We start from the raw sequence: 20,286 nt of genomic DNA on the forward strand, positions 1-20,286 counted from the left end.
CTGTGCTAGGTACTAGCAAAACAAAAGTCTTTCATCTTCTGTTTTTGACAATCTGGTAGGGGAAACAGAAAGTATGCAAAAATTCTATATATTCATGCGGGAATAATTCATGGAAGAAAAATAACTCAGATTAAGGGAATGGAGAATGACAGAAGATTCTTTTTAGGTTGAGTGATCAGAGAAAGGCCCTGAGGAGATGACATTTGAACAGAGCCCTGAAAGAAAGAAGGGAATGGGCCATGAGGCGATCTTGGTGAAGGGTATTCCTGGCAGAGGAGACAGCACATACAAAGTCCTTGAGGAGAATATTCAAGAATAGCAAGGAGACCAGAGTGGCTGGGGTGGAGCCAGCAGCAGGGAGAACAGAAGATAAGGTACAAGAGAGCTGGAGTAGGTTGTATAGGATCTGATGAGAACTTTGGGTTTGGTTCTAAGAGGAATCCCAAGCCACTGGAGAGTTCTGAGTCAGGGACAGAGAGACATGACCTGTATTTGTTAAAAGAACTCTTGCTCTTGCAGGGAAAACATGGCGGGCAGGGGGGGTGGTGGAAGTAAGGAGGTAGGAGGCTACTGCAATGAGTTGGAGACTGACTAGGGTGACAATGAGAACTGATTGGATAGAGGATACTTTTTTGAAAGCAGAACCATTATGATTTGCAGATGGATTGGCCATGGGATATAAAGACAGGGATCAAAGATGACTCCCAAATGTTTGGTGCCAGCAGCTGAGTAAGTAGGCAAACGGCAGTGCCATTCATCAAGATAGCAAACAGTGAGCCAGGCATGGTGGTGCATGCCTGCAATCTCAATGACTCTGGAAGCTGAGGCAGTAGGATTACAAGTTTGAGGCCAACCTCAGCTTAGCAAGACCTTATCTTGCTAAGGTCAACTTAGCAAGACCAACTTAGGCCACCTTAGCAAGACCCTATCTCAAAACATAAAGGGCTAGAGATGTAGCTCCAGTGGTAGGGTATCCCTTGGTTCACTCCCTGGTATGGAAAAAAAAATTAAATGATGGCAAAGAGTGGGCAGGAGCAGATTTGTAGATGGGAGCACAGGAGTTCAGTATTTGGACTTGTAAGTTTCAGAGACCTAATATCCAAATGGAAATGTTAGGTATTCACTGTAGCATTCAGGAAAGCATTATTTTAAGGGTCAGCACCATATAAATAGTATTTACAGTCCTGGGACTGAACAAGTTCAGTTAGGGAGTTGTTATAGATAAAGAAGACGTTAAGTGTGAAAGATGAGGCAATAGGGAAGGACCCATATACACAAGAACGAATACACAGGGTCTTTCTCAATAGGAAGGACCCTATGTATTCATTCTTGAGATGCTCAAATCAAAAAATGACAGGCATTCTGGGGGCTGGGGCTATAGCTGGGTGGCAGAGTGCAACATGAGGTACTGGGTTCAATCCTCTCAGCACCACATAAAAATTTTTTAAAAAATGAAATAAAGGCATTCTGTCCTTCTACAACTACCAAAAAAAAATCTTTTTTTAAATGGGAGGCATTCTGGACATCCCTTCTGCATCGTCACAATTCAGTTCAGTCCATCTCCAAGTCCTGCCAATTCTACCTCCAAATTACGCCTGGATCCAGCAGAGTGGCACATGCCTGTAATCCCAGCAACTCGGGAGGCAAGAGGATCACAAGTTTAAGGTCAGCCTGAGCAACTAACGAGACTCCTGTTTCTAAATAAAAAGGGTTGGGGATGTAGCTCAGTGGCTAAGCACCACTGGGTTCAATCCCCAGTGCCAAAAAAATGAAAGCCAAAACACACCATCTTTACCTTCACCATCTAGGCCAAGACCACCATCATCTCTTATCATGTCTTTTTCCCAGCTGACCTCCCTCCATCCATTCCGCTGGCTCTAGTCTGCTCTCCTCACAACAAACAGCCAGAGTGTTTTTTTAAAAATGAAAATCTTGGACTGGGGAGTTAGCTCTTTGGTAGAGCACTTGTCTACCATGAGCAAGGCCCTGGATTGAATTCTCAGCACCGCAAAAAAAGAAAGAAAATCTTATCATGTACTACTTAAGATTCTTTAATAACTTCCAAAGTCACTTAATAATTGTTTCTTCACAGTGCTGGGGATCAAACCCAAGGCCTTATACATGTTAGGCAAGTGGTTTATCACTAAGCCACACCTCAACCCCAACACACTAAATATTTATATAAAAAAAAATCTTATTATTTACCAGACCCTGTATGCTCCTCCCCTTACTAACCTCACTTACTGTGACCTTCCCCAATACCTTACACTTTAGCCCTCATTACAGTGGCAATGTCCTAGTTCCTCAAACAGACCATAGAAGAATTTAGCACAAAGCCTGATAAGCAGCAGGCGTTCAATAAATGCAAGCTCTTGTTATTATCACTTAGTTCTTCTCTACCTCTAAGTCTTCACAGATGCTATTCCTTGTTTCAGGTATTCTTCTCTTTACTCTTCTAACTTTCTAACTAACTTTTTCTCCTTCTTTAAGTCTTTATTTGTTTTTATTGCTATATAACAAATGATCACAAATATAGTGCCTTAAAACAATGTAAAGTTAGGAGTCGGAATGTAGCTCAGTGATAGAATGCTAGCATATGTGAGGCCCAGGGTTTGATCTCCAGCACTGCAAGAAAAAAAAAAAAAAGGACAAAAGAAAAAAAAAGCATAAATGTATTATTTTACAGTTTCTAAGGGTCAGGAGTCTGGCACATTTTAGCTGGGTCCTCTACGCGGAGTTCTTTTGAATGGCTCACCTGATTAGGTCAGGCCCACACAGAATATTCTCCCCCTTTTTTTTTGGAAGGAGGGTACCCATGATTGAATTTAGGGGTACTTGACCACTGAGCCACATCTCTAGCCTTTTTTTTTTTTTTGTATTTTATTTAGAGACAGGGTCTCACTGAGTTGCTTAGTGCCTCACTTTTGCTGAGGCTGGCTTTGAACTCTCAATCATCCTGTCTCAGCCTCCTGGACCACTGGGATTATAGGTGTGAGCTACTGAACCAGGCCCTTTAAATAAATAAATATATATATATATATATATATATATATATATATATATATATATATATTGTTGATGGATCTTTATTTATATGTGGTGCTGAGGATCGAACCCAGTGCCTCATACATGCTAGACAAGCACTCTACTACTGAGCTACAACTCCAGCCCCAATATTCTCCCTCTTGATTAACTCAAAGTTGTTTAAAGACCTTAGTTACATCTGCAAAAGCCCTTCTCTTTTGTATATAACATACTCATTGGAGTGAAATCCATCATATATGTAGTCCCATCCACATTCAAGAGGAAGGTGTAATAACAGAAGGCATGTATACCAGAGACTGGGAAATTCAGGGACCATTTTAGGATTCTGCCTACCACAAGGTCTCAGCCTAAAAGTTACTTCCTTAAAGAAACCTTTCCTGAATACAAGTGTAAAATAGGTTCTTTAGGCAGTTCAGTGGTAAAGTACTTGCCTTGAATGTGTGAGGCCCTAAGTTTGACTCCCCAGCCCTGTAAAAATAAATATAAAAGTAAAGTAAAATATCTGGGTGTGTGACACATTCCTGTGATTTTATAATCCTACTAACTTGGGAGAGTGAGGAAGGAGGATCCCAAGTTTGAGCCTAGCCTTGGCAACTTAGTGAGACCTTATCTCAAATAAAAATAAAAAGGGCTAGGAGTATAGCTCAGTGGTAGAGTATACAACGTTTTAATCCTCAGTGTGAGAAAGAAAAATTAAAAGTTCCTTGAACATAGATAGTAAATGTACAGTGATTCCTACAGGCCAAAGCCCCTCCTCCCACTGCTAAAATGAAATACCTACTTGATTGGGAATGGTGGGGTGAGAGGAATAGCTCAAAATGGAGCCCAGGGAGAGAAAGCTAACATGTGAGATTCTCAGGTGACCCTACAAATGAAAGTCTCACATAGAAGCCAACCTGGAAAGGATCATTTGCTAAACAGAGCTGTCTTCCTCACCTCCCTCTCTCACCGGCTGTGGAATTCCTGGGGCAGGTGGAGGCAGGTTGTTCAAACCTTAGGAACCCCTCTGACAGAGAAGGTATGCGCTCTGAATCCTGCAACCCAGTGCCCAGGGCCCCATGTTCTTGCCTTCTGCCTTTGCTTTTCCAGGATATAGATCATCATGAAAGAGAGTCATTGGGAAGAGGGCAGGGCCACAGGGAAAGCTGGAAATCTCAGCCAACATTACTGCACATCTCCCTGGCCCATTATAGTGACTTAGGTTCCTGCCATGGGATTTACTGTGTGAGTCTCTGTATCACCCTCTTTCAGTTCTCTTTTACAAAGGGACCCCAGGACTTTCCTTCACTCACAGTAAACATTCATCAGATCTTCCTCTTTGTGGCTAGGAGGAGTATAGGGCCCTGCTTAAGTCAGGGAAATGGAGCTGACTAGCTGAGCATAGTGGCTCATACCTCTAATCCCAGCAACTCAAGAGGGTGAGGCGGGAGGATGGCAAGTTCGGAACCAGCCTCAGAAATTTAACAAGGCCCTAAGCAACTTAGTGAGACCCTGTCTTAAAAAATAAAAAATGTCAGAGAGGTAGCTCAGTGTTAAACTGCCCTTGGGTTCAATCTCCAGTACCTACCCCACCAAAAAAAAAAAAAAAAGAAAAGAAAGAAAGAAAAGAAAAGAAAGAAATGGAGCTGACCTGGGGAGGGTTGTGGCTCCAACAGTCTGGCAGCCCTGCCAGCTGAGCTGAAGTCATCCTGGAGCTGAGATGCTTGTGGGACGCCAGAGCTGGAAGAGACTTCCAGGTTCATCCTGTCCACACTCTCCCATTTTATCCATGGAAAACTGAGAGCCCAATGAGGAAGAGGACTGGCCCTAAGTCACACAGCTTATGAAGAGGCAGCTAGACTCACCCCCCAAGTGGTCTCTTTGCTATTCCATTTGTTTTTTTCTCTCTGAGCAGAAGAATCCAAAGTTACACAGGAACAAAAATAAAGCAAGCTCCTCCTGAGCCTCTGGTTCTTCATATCCTTTTTTTTTTTTTAAGTTGTAGATGGACATAATACCTTTATTTTTATGTGTTGCTGAGGATGGAACCCAGTCAAGGCAAGCACTCAACCCTGAACCACAATCCCAGCCCAATTCTTCATCTCTTAATGCATTTTTTTTTTTTGATACTACAGATTGAACCCAAGGGCACTTAACCACTGAGCCCCAGCCCAAGCCCTTTTTTATTTTTTATTAGAGAGAGGGTTTCGCTGAGTTGCTTAGGGCCTCGCTGAGTTGCTGAGCCTGAGTTTGAATTCACGATCCTCCTGTCTCAGCCTCTCAAATTGCTGGGATTCCAGGTGAGCGCCACCATGCTCGGCTTCTTCATTTCTTAAATGGGAATAATTTTACTTCCTTGACAACTTACCCACTGTTCATGAAGCTTGAGTGAGTCAATAGAGGAGAAATGACAGTGGTAGCAGAACTGTCTACCCAATGACAAGAAGACTCCAGAGTAGAGGTGACCACGAGGGATCTGACAGTGTGGCAGGACAGATGGGCTCAAAAGATGTGTGTTCACTTTGTGGTCCTCCCCAGGTGGGGCCTTGGCCTGGGTTACCATGGATACCATGTCCCTGGAGCATCAGATTCAGAGCGTGCAGCGACACATCAGCTTCCTGAAAAAGGAACAGATGGCACTACTTCGAGACCTGCACCTGGAAATTCTGAGGCTGCAGAAACGCTGCTCAGGTGAGGCCAAGAGGGCCGGCTGGCTGGCTGGGTGAGGAAGGGTCAGTGTTATCATCATTACTGTTGTCTTTGATAGGGTGGCCACCATGAGCCCCTGTGAGTCTCACATTAATCCTGTCACTTCCTTTTCTGGATGAGGAAACTGAGACTTGGGAAGGTAGAATAAGAGCTTTGGGGTTGAGGGCTCTGGTGAGGTTGTAGATGGGGGAACATGGAAACAAGTTCCTACAGATTCCTGTCTTTCTTTGAGTCACTGTTCACTAAGCACCTCAAGCCCTGAAGAAACCACGAGTCTAACTGGGGAGACACATACCAACGGTGATACTAAGATGTAGAAGAGGGCTGTGGTTGTGGCTCATGCTAGAGCGCTTGTGTAGCATGTGGAAGGCACTGGGTTCGATCCTCAGCACCATATAAAAATATGTCCAAGAACAACTTAAAAAATTTAAAAATAAAAAAATATAGAGAAGAAGTCTGGGGATATGGCTCAGTGGTAGAGGGCATGTTTAGTATGCGCAAGGCTTTGTGTTCAATCCCCAGAACTGAAAAATAAACATAAAGTATTGTGTGTGTATATATATATATATATATATATATATATATATATATTCATATATAATTCATATATATAATTCATATATATTCATATATATATATATATATATATATATATATATATATATGCATATGTGAAGGTGGGAAGGTTGTTCACAGACAAGGTCATAGTCAACCTGGAGCAAGTGATAAAGGAGGAAACCAAGGCCCCCCAGAGGAGGAAGCACTTCAACTCCTTGAAAGCTGACTAATAAATAGACATGGTAAGATATTATAAGGAGGGCTGGTGTTATAGCTCAGCAGGTACAGTGCTTGCTGTGCATGCACAAGGCCCTGGGTTTGATCCCCACCACCACAAAAAGAAAAAAAAAGATATTATAAGGAAAGGAAGAGGAAAAAAACCTTCCAAATGGAGGCAACAGCATAGCAAAGGCCAAAAGGTAAGAGATCAATGCTCATGAAAAGTTCTGTTTGACAGGATAAAATTGATCTGAGAGGAGGCTGGTGAGAAATCCAGCTGGAGGTAGATTGTGGAAGACCGTAACAAATACCAGGATAGCTAAGGAGTTTGGCCTGTCCACTTAGAGATAGTGGGGAGCCACTGAAGGTTTTTGAGCTCCATCAGTATTATGCTGCCTTAAGAAACTCAATCTGGCAGTTTCATGGAAGATGAATTGTGAGAGAGGGAGATCAGGAGACTTATGGAAGAGCTAATGAGATGGTCCAGAAGAGAGAATGAAGAGGGATGGAAAAGGGAAGGCCAGTGAAAGGCAGGTTGAAGGAAAGGGCTTGGCACCTGATTGGATTTGTGAGTATGGTGAAGAGAGGCAAAGGACAGAACAAAATCCCAGGCTGGCTTCTACTCTTGAACCTGCAGCCTCAGCTGCCTGAGCCTCTCAGAGCCTTGCCTTTGGCCCAAATGCTCACACAGGTTTAGGCTCCCTGAGTACAAGCTTTGAACCATTGGCTACAGAATGTCTCAGCTGGGAGGACCCAATTTGTTTATTGCATAAATGGGTAAACTGAGGTACAGAGAGAGACTCATACACTATGTTAAGGGCAGAACCAGGACGCCTAGTCCTATGTGCCTCTTCAGCTTTCTGGACATTCTCTACCTCCAAGATACTCACTCCTCTACCTCTCTTGCAGCCTCTGTCCATGGGAGGGTCCCCTCTGCAGGGGGAAACAGGCCTAGAGAGCTTGAGGGACCCACCTGGCTTCTCACACTGTGGCACAAGCAGTAGTTAGTCCTGACTCTCAACCACCACATTCTTCTCCTGGTCCACATACAGGTCAAGCTGCCAAACTCCAAAGCAGGCTTCCTGCAATCTCCCCCCAAAGACCAGATGGCAGCAGAGACCATCCTAAGTGCAGGAATGGTCCATGAGAACTCATCCCTGCCCAGTGAAACTTTGGCATTGAAATAACAGCCTTAGAGGAAAATAGTAATCCTAAGACCTTACAGCACTTCCTCGAATTTCTTCTTGTTTTGCCCTAATTCCGAGAACTTGGATCCCCTGGCTCCTGACACAGGCTGGATCCCAAGAAAGTATCACAGGCAGGCACAGAGAGCCCTTTGCCCTCACTACCCTTCTTAAATGGGCATGGATCGACAGACTCTTGATTATTGATTAAGAAGATAAAAATAACTCTGGACTGGGCTGGAACAGCCACCGTGGGGGCTGAAATGACTGAATAAGGCCCTCCCTCCAGGAGGAAGGGCTGATGAGAAGGGGGAAGAACAAAGGAAAAGATGGGGTGGTGTTGAAGAGCATCGCAGAGGCTAGGAAGGGGATAGGAAAGGAGAGAAGCCAGGAGAGCTTCTGGAAACCTAGGCTGGCTGAAGACTCGGGACAAAGGTGCTTGAGAAGGTGGTGGGTGTGTTCTGGGCTGGCTGTGCAGCCTGAAAGATGACAAGAGCTGCCTATCGCCTACTGTGCACTCAGCACTAACTCAGCCCTGGACCAAGCCCTCTGTTTATTTTCCCTCACTTCCTTCTGGCACCCAGCCCCTTAGAAGTGCTGTTTTGTCCCCATATTCCAGATGAACAGAGGCTCAGAATGGTGCTATTACTGGCCCAAAGTCACAGTGTATCTGACCTCACAGCATGCTCATCTGAACCATGAGGACTCTGGTCAAAAGATGGGAAGGAACATTTGCCAGATGGAGGAGTGCAGCCCAGCTGGGATTCTCTCTCCCCATCCTCCAGTCCCATGGTGAAAGGCTGAAGAGAAACCAGCCCATAGGGAGGTAGTGGCAAAGCCAAGGTCTCTTGAGCTAAGTTCCTAACCTAGTCCATGGTCCCTTGAGCTACATTGCAAAGTTTCGAGGAGAGGCCAATTGGTCCCAAGAACCCTGCAAGGGTAGAGGCCTCAGAGTCCTCACGGGGTCCCCAGGGAAGAGGTTCAGGCTCCGGTCACAGCAAAGGCCCAGGTACCCTGGGTTCTGTCTCCTGGCAACAAGTGGTCTCTCCAGAGAAGGCTTCTCCAGCAAAGCCCCTGGTCTCTAGAAGAGCCCCCTGAGGGCAGTGAGGCAGAGCAGGCAGAGAGGCCCTGGGCCAGTCTTTGTAGGTACTGCTGGATGGTGGTCCCAGAGATATGCTACCTTTCCCCACCCCCAGGTTCACACCTTCCTCCTTTGGGCTCTACACTTTGTTCCTGCAGGTACACACAGGTGATCCTAAGTGGGTCTCCTCCTACACAGGCCTCTGTGGCTTCTGGCTCCCTTCTGACTAGTTTTCTCCACTGATGCCCAGGATCCAGCTCGGGACCTTGGACATGCTAAGCATGTGTTCCACCACTGAGCTACCCCCACAGCCCCTCTTCCCAGTTCTTGCGTTCTGATGGTGATAGAAGAAATAGATGGGGCTGATAAATGATATCAAGCTCAGTTGGGCTGAGAAATGGGCCACTTTGGGCACTAAAGAATGGGGACTTAGGGTTGGGGTGTAGCTTAGTGGTAGTGTGTTTGCCTAACATGCCCGAGACCCTGGGTTCATCCCCAGCCCAGCAAAAAATAATAATAATAATAATAAGTAAAAGAAAAAAATGAAAGGAAGAAAGAAAGAAAGAAAGAACAGGAACTGGGAGGACAAGAAAAGATGGAAAGGGTGAAAGTAGGGCCACCAAGGCGCAAGAGGAAACTGTTGCAGCACCAGTGCCCTTGGGCGGCTTTTCCCATGCAGCACCCTACTGGGTCCCACCCGCTCAACGCTAAGCCAAACTCCATGCAGCTCCATCACTAGGTGGCACTGTCCTCCTTGAAGCTCCTGGCCCCTCCCTGTGGATTATGGCAGAATGGGGCCATGGGAAGGAGCTGAGCTGATCTTCAGACAATAACAAAGGCACAGCAGTACTGGCTGTGGAAATAGTAAAACACATGGTCCAGATTGATAAATAGCTACTGCCCCTTTCCAGTGCCCCTAAGAGGCTCTGGATACCGTCAGAGAAACACTAATGAATCAAAGCCCTGAACAGTAAGAATCCTCCAGATCAGCTATTCAGTTGGCATATCAGCCCTAGGCAGGGGCAGATACTTCCCAAGTCCCCAAACAAGCCAGGCTCCTCTGTCCCACAAAGATTGAGCTAATTCCCCAACCAAGGCACAAAGCCTGAACTGGAGTTGAGCCTGCCAAGCTCAGACTGTGCCCTGGGCATGGTTCTTCCCCTTGCTGAGCTGCAGCAAAATAGGTGTAGGGGATGGTTTAGATGGTTCTAGGCATCCTTACTGCCACTTTACTGAACTATGATTCCCTGATATCTATACCTCCCCCCACATCTCTACATACACACAAATCGGCTTTTTCTTTTTTCTCCCCCAGAACTGACCCATGACCTGGAAATGAGAGAAGCCCAATCTCACCAGCAAGGTAAGAGAAGAACCACTGGTGGTGAAGTGTCATGGGACCCAGCAGGTCAAGTTCCCTCCAACCCTTAGTAGGACCTATATCTCTCCATTCCAGCCTGAACATAGGGACAGCAACCTCCTCATATTGGTGACATCCTCACCAAGACAGCATGTCAGCCCTGCCTGCCCATTCAGAGAGTGACCTTGTACAGTAAACAACCTGCAATCCATATGAAGCACCCTGTATCCATGTCTCTGTCCAAAGTAAGAAAAGGAAAGCAGAAAGGAGGTGGCTCTGTGGGTGGTTTTAATTCCACGTTTCTGGGACCCAGCTCCCCAGTTCTTCCCATCCTGTACAAGTGATCTACAGTAAATGTCCACACCCCACCAGATGCTGAGTGTCAAAATGTAACACAATAGTAGTATGGAGTCCTTGGCTTTGAGGCACTTAGTCTAGATGAAAACAAAAGAGATGCACCCACACACACATTAGCAAATCTTCCACTTCACAAAAGCATAACTTAGTGCTACTGTAGCAATTGCATCAGGACATTTTTTTCCCAAAGCATTATTTTACTTATAATATGGGAGTTGGGTGGGGAGATAGTGTTCAATGAGCACAAGAGTTCCAGTTTTGAAAGATGAAAAAGCTCCAGAGAAAACTGAGCACAGTGTTACACACCTGTAATCCCAGACACTAAATTGCCCAGGCTGGCCTCACATTTGGGATCCTGTCCTGAGGCAGGAATATCCCAAATGTGAGGCCAGCCTGGGCAACTTAGTGAGACCCTGTCTCAAAATAAATAAGTAAAAGGAATAGGAATGTAGCTCAGTGGTAAAGCATTCCTGGAGTCAATCCCTAGTACCACAAAAATTAATTTAATTAACTAATTAATTTTTAAAAATTAAAGTAAAAAGGGCTGGGGATGTAGCTCAGTGGTAGGATGCCCCTGTGATTAATCCCAAGTGTGAGGGGTAAAGAGAGGGCAGAAGAGCCAGATACAGAAGCATACACCTGTAATGTCAGGAGGCTAAGGCAAGAGGACCAAAAGTTGGAGGCCAACCTAGGCAACATAGTGAGACCCTGTCTCAAAATAAAAAATAAAAAGAACTGGAGCCAGGCACAGTGACACATGCCTGTAATTCCAGATGCTCGGGAGGCTGAGGCAGGAGGATTGTGAGTTCAGAACAATTTAGTGAGGCCCTAAGCAATTTAACGAGACCCTGTCTCTAAATAAAATATTTTAAAAGGCTGGGGATATGGCTTAGTGGTAAAGTGCCCCAGAACCAAAGAAGAAAAAAAAAATTCTAGATATCTGGGGTAGCCAGGTATTTCTCTGTGTGGTCCCAACTACTCAGGAGACTGAGGCAGGAGGATCACTTGAGCCCAACAGTTCAAGGCCAACCTGGGCAACATAGGGAGATGCTGTCATTAAAAAAGAAAAAAAGGGGCTGGAGCTGGGGCTAGAGCTCAGTGATAAAACGCTTGCCTAGCATGTGTGAGGCACTGGGTTTGAGCCTTAGCATGGCATTAAAATAAACAAATAAATAATTAAAAGAAAAGAAAGTTCTAGAAATCTGTTGTACAACGTGAATATATGTAATACTACTGAACTTAAGAATAGTTAAGATGGGGATGGACACAGTGGTGCACACCTATAATCCCAGCAGTTTGGGAGGCTGAGGCAGGAGGATCTTGAGGTCAAAGCCAGCCTCAGCAATTTAGGGAGGCCCTGAGCAACTCAGTGAGACCCTGTCTCTAAATAAAATACAAAAAAGGGCCAGGAATGTGGCTCAGTAGTTAAGCACCCATGGGTTCAATCCCTGGTACAAAAAAATAAATAAATAAAAGAAAAAAAGAAAGAAATGGTTAAGATGGTAATTTTTATTTTGCTTTAACTATAATTTTAAAAAAATTAAATGTGGGACTGGGGCTATAGCTCAGCGGTAGAGCACTCGCCTCACAAGTGCGAGACCTGGGTTCCATCCTCAGCACCACATAAAAATAAATAAATAAGTGAAATAAAGGTGTTGTGTCCAACTACAACTAAAAAATAAATATTAAAAAAAATTAAATGTGGCAGGAGGAAGATTGCCTTAATCTTAATCACCAGATTATAGGATTTTAATCCTCAGATTATAGGATCTCTAAGAACTAGGACTGGGTGTTATCCTTTGTCTGTGAAGTGCAAGACATGTTACCTGGCTTGGAGGGACTCTAAGAACTTAGCTAAAAATAAATCCAAAACTAGTTACTCTTGGCCAGAAGAGTTCTTAAGGACAAACTGCCATATTGCTGAGTTGCTTATAGATTAAGAGCTACATGACCAAGAATTGAAGACAAGGACAGCTAGAAGTTTAAGCTAAAATGCTAGGAGTCCTGCAAATTGCTTTGTATATATAAAGATTAGCTGGGATCACTTAAATATTTCTTCTCATTCTGCTCACTTCCTTAGATGGCAGCCCTGGGCAACCCTTGGTCCTTAGGTCCTTAGACACCCCACACACACATACAAAAAAAAAAAAAAAGATGGACAGATCAGTGACAAGCAGCTTTCACCCCTACTGTCTTTCCTTTGAAAAGGTTTTTGGGGTCAGGAGCTCAAGTCACTATCCCAATGTCCTGAGGTCTTTTGTTTTATTCTTCTCTCTCAATGAGCTTGAGAACTCTTTCTTTGTCCTATAACTTGGTGATTTTCATGTCCTAGGGTTCCCTTTTACTTCTTCCTTCTCCTCCTATCCTTCTCTAGGGATTGAACCCAGGAGAACATTGGGCTCCATCCTCATCCCTACCTTTTTTCCTTCTTACTGTTTATTTTTGAAACAGGGTCTCCCTAAGTTGCTGAGGTTCTCCTCCAACTTGCAATCCTCCAGCTTTGCCTCTCTCCTGGGAGTAGCTGGAATTATAGGCCAGCACCACCATACCCAGCCCACTGTTCCCTTTCCTCTTTCTGCTGCTCAGATCTCAACATTGACTCACATGTGCCAAGTCCCAGGATACAGTCTCCCAGGATGGAGTTCATGATCCAGGAGGCTGGGGTCTTCAATTCTAGCTGTTCATGAGATTCACCTGTGAAAACCAAAGCACTATCACTTCCAGGTCCAATCCAAGAGATTGTGATTCAAATAGGCCTTGGTAGGGCCCAGGAAGTATTTTTTCTTTTTAAGTTGTCAAAGGATCTTTATTTATTTATATGCGGTACTGAGAATCCAACCCTGTGCTTCACACATGCTAGGCAAGCATTCTACTACTGAGCTAGAACTCCAGCTCAGGAAGTGGTATTTTTTTGTTATTGTTTATTTATATTTTTGTGTGGTGCTGAGGATCAAACTCAGTGCCTCACATGTTTGAGGCAACTGCTCAGCCACTGAGCCACAACTCCAGCCCAAGAAAGTGGTATTTTTTTAAAAGCTCTCTGAGTGTTACAATGTTATGTTCAGGGCTGAAACCTGCTGCAGGGGCAAAAGCAAACAATACCCAAGTAAACAAAACCTGAGGATTGAACCCAGGGGTACTCTACTGAGCTACATCCCCAGAGGTATTTATTTGTTTGTTTGTTTTATTGAGACAGGGTCTTGCCAAATTGCCCAAGCTAGTCTGGAACTTGTGATTCTCCTGCTTTAGCCTCCCCAGAAGCTGAGATTATAGGTGCCTGGCTTAAAAAAACAAACAAACAAACAAAAAACAACATGATAAATCTCTACAAAGGAAACAAGGACACCGATTTCTCCCTTCCTGTGAATACTCCCAACTCTTCCAGCCCCTTGCTCTTGCCACGTCTTTCTTCCATGGGGCTTTTGAACAAGATGTTCCCTCTTCTGGAGCACTTCTCCAGGGGAAGAGGTATTCATCGTTCAGATTCTAAGCCAAGCCTCTTCTGCCAGGAAGCCACCTCTGATTAGGTCACATCCTTCTGTTAGAGCATTGATTGATTTGCTTCTTTTTGGAGCATGTCACAGTGTGACCTCATTTATTATTTACTATATCTCTTCCATTGCACTGTAAATTTCTTGAGACCCATTTTATTATCCACCATATCCTCAATGCCTAATACAGTGCATATAGACAGCTCAACAAATTACTTTTGGAAGGACTAAATAGTCAGGAAGAGTTTCACATTTAAAATGAACCCGGAAAGGGCTAGGGATATAGCTTAGTTGGTAGAGTGCTTGCCTCACATGCACAAGACCATGGGTTCAATCCCCAGCACCCAAAAAAAAAAGAACCCGGGAAAAATTACAAGGAAAAGCCAGGATATGTGCAAGGATCCTGAGAAAGAAAAAGGCTGGGCCTGGGGCCTTAAGGTCCTTCACCTGCCTCACATGCACAAGACCATGGGTTCAATCCCCAGCACCCCCCCCAAAAAAAAGAACCCGGGAAAAATTACAAGGAAAAGCCAGGATATGTGCAAGGATCCTGAGAAAGAAAAAGGCAGGCCACTGAGGCTGATTCGTGGGGAGGGAAAGAGCGCACCACAGGCCGCGTAGGTGGGGCGGACTAAAGCTTTGTTACACTGGCCGCTGAGCTGTGGGGATTCTGCCCCACGCCAGGCGGACACCGTCACCGCTCTCTTCTATCTCTTCTTCCCAGAGGAGGCGTCCAGGGAGCTGGAGAGCAAGTGCCGCGCGCTGGAGTCGCAGCTGGCTGCACGGACCGCCGCCAACGCAGAGCTGCGGCGGGAGGTGGCGCAGCGCGAGGTTCTGGTGTCGGCGCTGCGGTGCAGCCTGCGCGCGGAGGAGCGCCGCTTCCTGGAGGAGCTGCGTCGCCGCAGCCACCGCGCCACGGTGCTGGGCACCGAGCTGCAGAAGCACACTGAAGCGGCCGCCTACCTCTCCTGCCAGCTGCACGCCGCGCGCCAGAGACTACAGGCCCCGCGCCCGGGCCCCGGCGCTGCTGCGGAACCCCGGCCCCGCCGGCGCGCTCAAAGGGCCCGCCGCCCGCCCGAGGCCGCCACCAAGGGCCCCAGCCGGGACTGGGCCTCCTGGGACCGCGCGGCTGGACCCCTGGACGACGTCGACCCCATGCCAGACCCCGCGCTCTTCCTCTACGCCCGGAGGCCCCCGCGGCCCGGCGCCCGCGGCCCACGCCAGCCGCCGCCACAGGAGCCACAGGAGCCACAGGAGCCTCCAGACCAAGGTGGCCAGCAACCCAGGCCCTGCCAGAGCCCGCCCGCAGCATCCAGCGCGCCCGGGGCCCCGGAGTAGGCTTGGGGCTGGCGGGGGAAAGGCCCTCACGGCCTGGCTAGGGACGCAGCCCAGTCCCGCTGGCAGGTCCCGAGGGCCAAGGGCAGTCGCCCCGGCTCCAGGGAGCAGGGGAAGGCGGCCCCAGCTTCCCCACCCCCTCAAACCGCCCCGCCTTTTGTATTTCCCGGCGTTTCTGAAGCTTCGAGCTCTCCCCTCGCGCGAGGGAGTTCCTCTGCGGGGCTGAGCGATTGCACCTTTTTTTGTGGAGAAGGACTCGTACCAATCCAGATCTGGTCCCCACCCTGCCACTGGGAGGGGAGGGGCGGGGGACACGCCCGGGAAAGCTGACAATCTTTGTGGGGAGGGTAAAGGCTGGGTTGGCCTACAGAAGGAAATGCAGAGTGCACTTGGCACCCCTAGACCTTCCAGCTTCCCTGCCCTGCCTCCCCCAGCCCTGCCAAACCTTGCTCCCGAGGAGAGGCCAAAGAGGCTAAGAACCGGCCTCTTCACTCGGAAACCTCCCGTTACCCCTCCCCCATTGATATGTCCTTGCAGGTGAGAGCACCGGAACACTTTAGAATTTGCATCCTCCCAGAAACCCTGGTGAGGAAAGTGCTGCCTGATGGAAGTTGAACTTCCGGAGAGCAGCACGCCATAGACCCTTAGAAGAGTTATGGAATGGTGGCAGGAACGGGGCTGGAGCTATTCCAGCTCAGTTCTTCTCGGGTCTGCCAGGCAGATATGTAGGGATTGGAGCTGTACTGGGGAAGCGCCCTGGGACAGGGCAAAGACTGCTGCTCCCCCTCAGGAGCCTGTTCTGGGAGTTTCCCTAGTCCTGTTATTGGTGCTAACCTTGCCCAGCTTCTAAGCAGCTGGTTGCACCCAGAGGCAGGAAAGAGGGCCTGGCTTCTTGGAAGTAGAAGTTATTGATAGAAGTTTGGGTTTGCAAGGGGGAAATGTCCCCCTCCAGGGATGCCTCTAAGCCTGAGAGTGGTGGGATGCCCCTATGACCCTCTGTCTTGGTGGGGAAATGGTAAATAGAAAGCAGGATTCCTCCCCTCTCCCACTCTCCCAGCTACCCAACCCCCACTACCAAAGGCAGGAAATACAGTTTCAGTCCAGCTCATTGCCCCCAGCCCAGCCCAGCCTAGAAACACAAACCCCCAAAGCTCCGTCACCATCCCTCTTGGGTTGGTCCTACATCGAGTCCTAAGTGCCTGTGAGTTCTTCCAGGGGCTGCCAAGGGAGAACGCCTTTCCCTCACTCAGACACTGGTCCCTGGCAGGTTCTGACCCTGGCTTGAAGACACACATTCTGCGTATCACCCAGGGGTTGGGAGGAGAGCAGAATCAATCTCTATAGGTGAAAAACTCTTCTCCCATTAAGGCCCCCAGGGAGAAGTGGGGAATCCCCAGTCATATCCTCTTTTGCTCTGTTAGAGGGAGGGAGAATTTGGTAAGAAGCAGAACCCAGTGAGCACACTTCAGGCCTGGTCAAACATGCTGCCCCCTCCCAGCTGACCCTATCCAGGATTGATGAATCCACCAAGCAATAACCAGGCCTAGTCTGGGCTGTCCAGCTCCTGGGAGTAAGGCAGCAGAGGTGGCAGTCTGGGAACCTTTCTCTCATTGCCTTGCCTCTACCCCACTAGCCCCTGTGGCTGTGCCCAGGCAACTGCCTCTCCTCAAGAGTGTACGATTCACTGTGCCCCATTCTGCTGCCCTCCCTAGCAGAACCTGTGGGGGAGAGGGCTCACTCCCCTCTCTTGAAGGTGCCTGGAGGATTATGGGAAGAGGAAAGTTCTCTTCCAGAGGAACCCACATTGACCTTCATCTCCCACAACCATACCTTTGGGGTGAACAGGGTGACTTTGTTATGTTGATTCTTCTGCAGAGATGGCAAAGTCCTTTATCCACCACCCACCCATCCACTAAAAGCCATAGCTGTGCCACCTGGCCTCCCTCAAGCTCTGTAGCAATAGCTCTCTTCTTTTTTCTTCCTCAGTACCTGGAGTGTCTGGCTAGGGCACCCACCATACCCAGCCCCAGGAATCCTCAGTGGCCTGCCTGCCTCTCCCCAAGAGACCCTATCAGCACTGTCCAAACCCTGTCCCTCCTCCAGCAACCAGATAATGATACTTAATTGTTTGGGTAGTGCTTGGAGAGTCCCCAGATGAAAGAGAGTGCTGGGGTGGCTGACCTGCAGCTGATGTGTTTGGGGGTGGCTGGGAAAGGAAATAAGGCAACCCTTATCTCGGGGAGGAAGAGTGGCGGGAGGCCTAAGGCAGACACAGGGTTCCAGTTTTAACAGAAATAGCCCTTCCCCTACTCTCATCTGGAAATAAAGGAATAGAGACTTCCTTCCACCTACCTGCAGCCTCAGGGCCTGATTGGGGCCCTGCCCTCAGCTTCCACTTCCTCCCCTTCCTGGTCCTGGTTTGAGGGACCCACCAGGCCTAGCTCTTGGAATATTTGGGTGACTGAGAAGGGAAAGGAATGTTTTTCGTCTCTCTTCTCTATTACATGCACCCCACTGGTGGAAGGAGGGGAGTGTTGACATGGACACTCAGAGTCCCTAGGCAGGGATCCCACCACATCCCAAGTATAGAAAGTCCCAGAAAGGAGAGCTGCAGGTAGATGGAAGCCCCCCAGTGTTCAGGAAGCTAGCCAGGGCACAGTGGGCAAAGTTGTATGAGGCTCTATACCCATGACCCTGTAACCCTTCCATCATGACCTGCACTTTGTGGGACCAGTTCAGGGCAGTATAGAGCCCTACCTAGTGGAGAAGGAGGCCAGAGGGTGTGGAGCAGTATCTCCTCACTTGCAGAGCCCGGGGGACCCCTAAATGCCCTCTCACTGATATGTCAGCCTTGAAAGGAGGACATGCAGGGCAGAGGGATCCTGCTCCGAATTCTCTGTTGGCTGCGCTTTTTAACCCAATGCTTTTCAGAGTGTATTCACTCACCCACAGAAATAGAGCCCTGTGCTTTAAGGGGTGACTGTCATATGCCTTATTCTTAATAAAATATTTGAAAAACAAGCAAGTCAGCTCTTTTCCTAGGGCACTGCCTGCTACCCCATCTCTGTTCCTGCAAGTTTGGGGAAAAGAGGTAGAAAGTGGCTTGGGAGTCAGCAGGTAGAGTGAGCAAGCTGAGTCTCAAGGGTTCCCTCAGCAGATATACCTCAGATAAAGCATAAGGTGTTCTCTGAGATGTGCTGACCCCCAGCCTATTGCTGCCATGTAACCCATGCCAATGAACAATGAACGAAAGCAGTCTTAGATCAGAGGCTCCTGTCTAGGCTGGGGAGGGATAGATTGGTAGGATCCCATGCGTGGAATTATCCATTGTTCTGCCTAAAAGGAATCATGAGTTTTGGGCATCTTTGGCTGTGAGGGTTCCCTGCCTCTATCTGTGCATTTATTTATTTATTCACTTATTTACTTTTCCCCAGTACTAAGGATTAAACCCAAGGGCAGTCTACCACTGACTTACCTCCCCAGCCCTTTTCATTTTTATTTTATTTTATTTTTTGGAATTGGGGATTATACCCAGGGGCACTTAACCACTGAGCTTCATCCCCAGTCCTTTTTATTTTGCGACAGGGTCTTGCTAAATTGCTCAGAGCCTAAATTGCTGAGGTTTGCTTTGAATTTGCAATCCTCCTGCCTCAGCCTCCCAAGTAGTGGGGATTACAAGCATGTGCCACAGCTTCCCTGCTCCCATTTGATGCAACTGTAAAAAAACCCAACATCACAGAAGTGAGTCCTTTCTTATTCTCTGTTAATGAGAGTTATCTTAAGACTGAAGGCTTAGGAACTCAGCTTACCCAGCACCCACAAGAATTGAAACCAAAACACTTTCAATCTAGGTCTACGTTGTGGATGAGTCTAGGAGAAAAAAGCAGTAGCTTCACATCCCAAAGATACAAGGGATCCTGATAATAGGACCCATCTTTTCCTTTTGAGGAACAGCATTCTTCCCATCTCCATGTTTTTTGGGGGGATGACCCCCCGCCCCATGGCAAGGTAGGTCATGTTGTTTGGTTTAAAGATGGGTACATAATTCAATCTGAGCCAATGAGAATCAATAATAGGACTTTTATTAAAGCCACTCATTGAACACTCTGTGTTAGGTGCTAAGGTTATAGCAGTGAACAAAATAGGACTGTTGACAAGGACAGCCGGGTCAGGTGGCTTAAATGGCAGATGATCTGTTTGGCGGTCTGGCAGTTCATTTGCTACTATAAGAGATAAGGCTGCCAGAGTATGAAACTATCAGAAAAGAAGCAGAACCAGAAGAGATGAAGAGTCTCCTGGATCCAGTTATGCCTGAAGCTCATACAACCCTGTATCTTTCCTTTATATTAACCAATAAGTCCCCTCCCCCTTCCACACTTTTGCTTTTTTTAAGTGGTCAGCATTGATTTGTGTTTTTTTTCCCTGTTTATTATTTTAAGAGGCAGGGTCTTGCTATGTTGCCCAGGTTAGCCCCAAACTCTTAGGCTCATATAATCCTCTTACCTCAACTTCCTGAGTGGTGAGAACCACAGGCATGGCCAGGTTCTATGTGTGTATGTATGTGTGTTTGTACCAAAGATTGAACCTAATGGCACTATACTACTGAGTTACATTCCCAGTTCTTTTTATGTATTTTAAAATTTTGAGACAGGGTCTTGCTAAATTGCTGAGGCTGACCTTGAATTTGCAATCGTTCTGCCTTAACCTCTTGAGTCACTGGGATTACAGGTAGCCTTTCTACTTACTATTTTGAATTTAGTTCCTTGTCCCAGCCTCTAGGATTAAGTTTTGGCCCAGGCTGGACTAGGCCAAGGACTTGTAGCAAACCCAGAGAGTATGGCCCGGGGCTCTGCTTGTTCATGTCCTTTTATCTCCTGTGGATCCTAGGGGAAGGAACGTTTAGTATTGGGTAAAACATTAGCCAAAGACTCTTGGGTCTCATGTACAATTTTTTTAAAATATTTTTTT

The 20,286-nt window shown here is 47.1% G+C and overlaps 1 protein-coding gene across 1 annotated transcript; it reads left to right on the top strand.

Annotated features, from left to right (window-relative positions):
• The first annotated feature begins 5,570 nt into the window (after positions 1 to 5,570).
• Ccdc92b (coiled-coil domain containing 92B) lies at positions 5,571 to 18,301 on the top strand. Its single transcript, XM_026388874.2, has 3 exons — positions 5,571 to 5,715; positions 10,091 to 10,138; positions 14,708 to 18,301. The coding sequence occupies exons 1-3, from the start codon at positions 5,586 to 5,588 to the stop codon at positions 15,319 to 15,321; spliced, it is 792 nt and encodes a 263-aa protein (XP_026244659.2). The 5' UTR covers positions 5,571 to 5,585; the 3' UTR covers positions 15,322 to 18,301.
• Positions 18,302 to 20,286: the final 1,985 nt, after the last annotated feature.

This window comes from Urocitellus parryii, chromosome 7, assembly GCF_045843805.1.
Source record: "Urocitellus parryii isolate mUroPar1 chromosome 7, mUroPar1.hap1, whole genome shotgun sequence".
NCBI lineage: Eukaryota > Metazoa > Chordata > Mammalia > Rodentia > Sciuridae > Urocitellus > Urocitellus parryii.

Coding starts and splice junctions, on each gene's coding strand:
- Ccdc92b (XM_026388874.2), top strand. CDS start 5,586: ATGGATACCATGTCCCTGGAGCATCAGATTCAGAGCGTGCAGCGACAC. Junction 5,716..10,090: donor GCTGCAGAAACGCTGCTCAG/GTGAGGCCAAGA, acceptor TTTCTCCCCCAG/AACTGACCCATGACCTGGAA. Junction 10,139..14,707: donor AGCCCAATCTCACCAGCAAG/GTAAGAGAAGAA, acceptor TCTTCTTCCCAG/AGGAGGCGTCCAGGGAGCTG.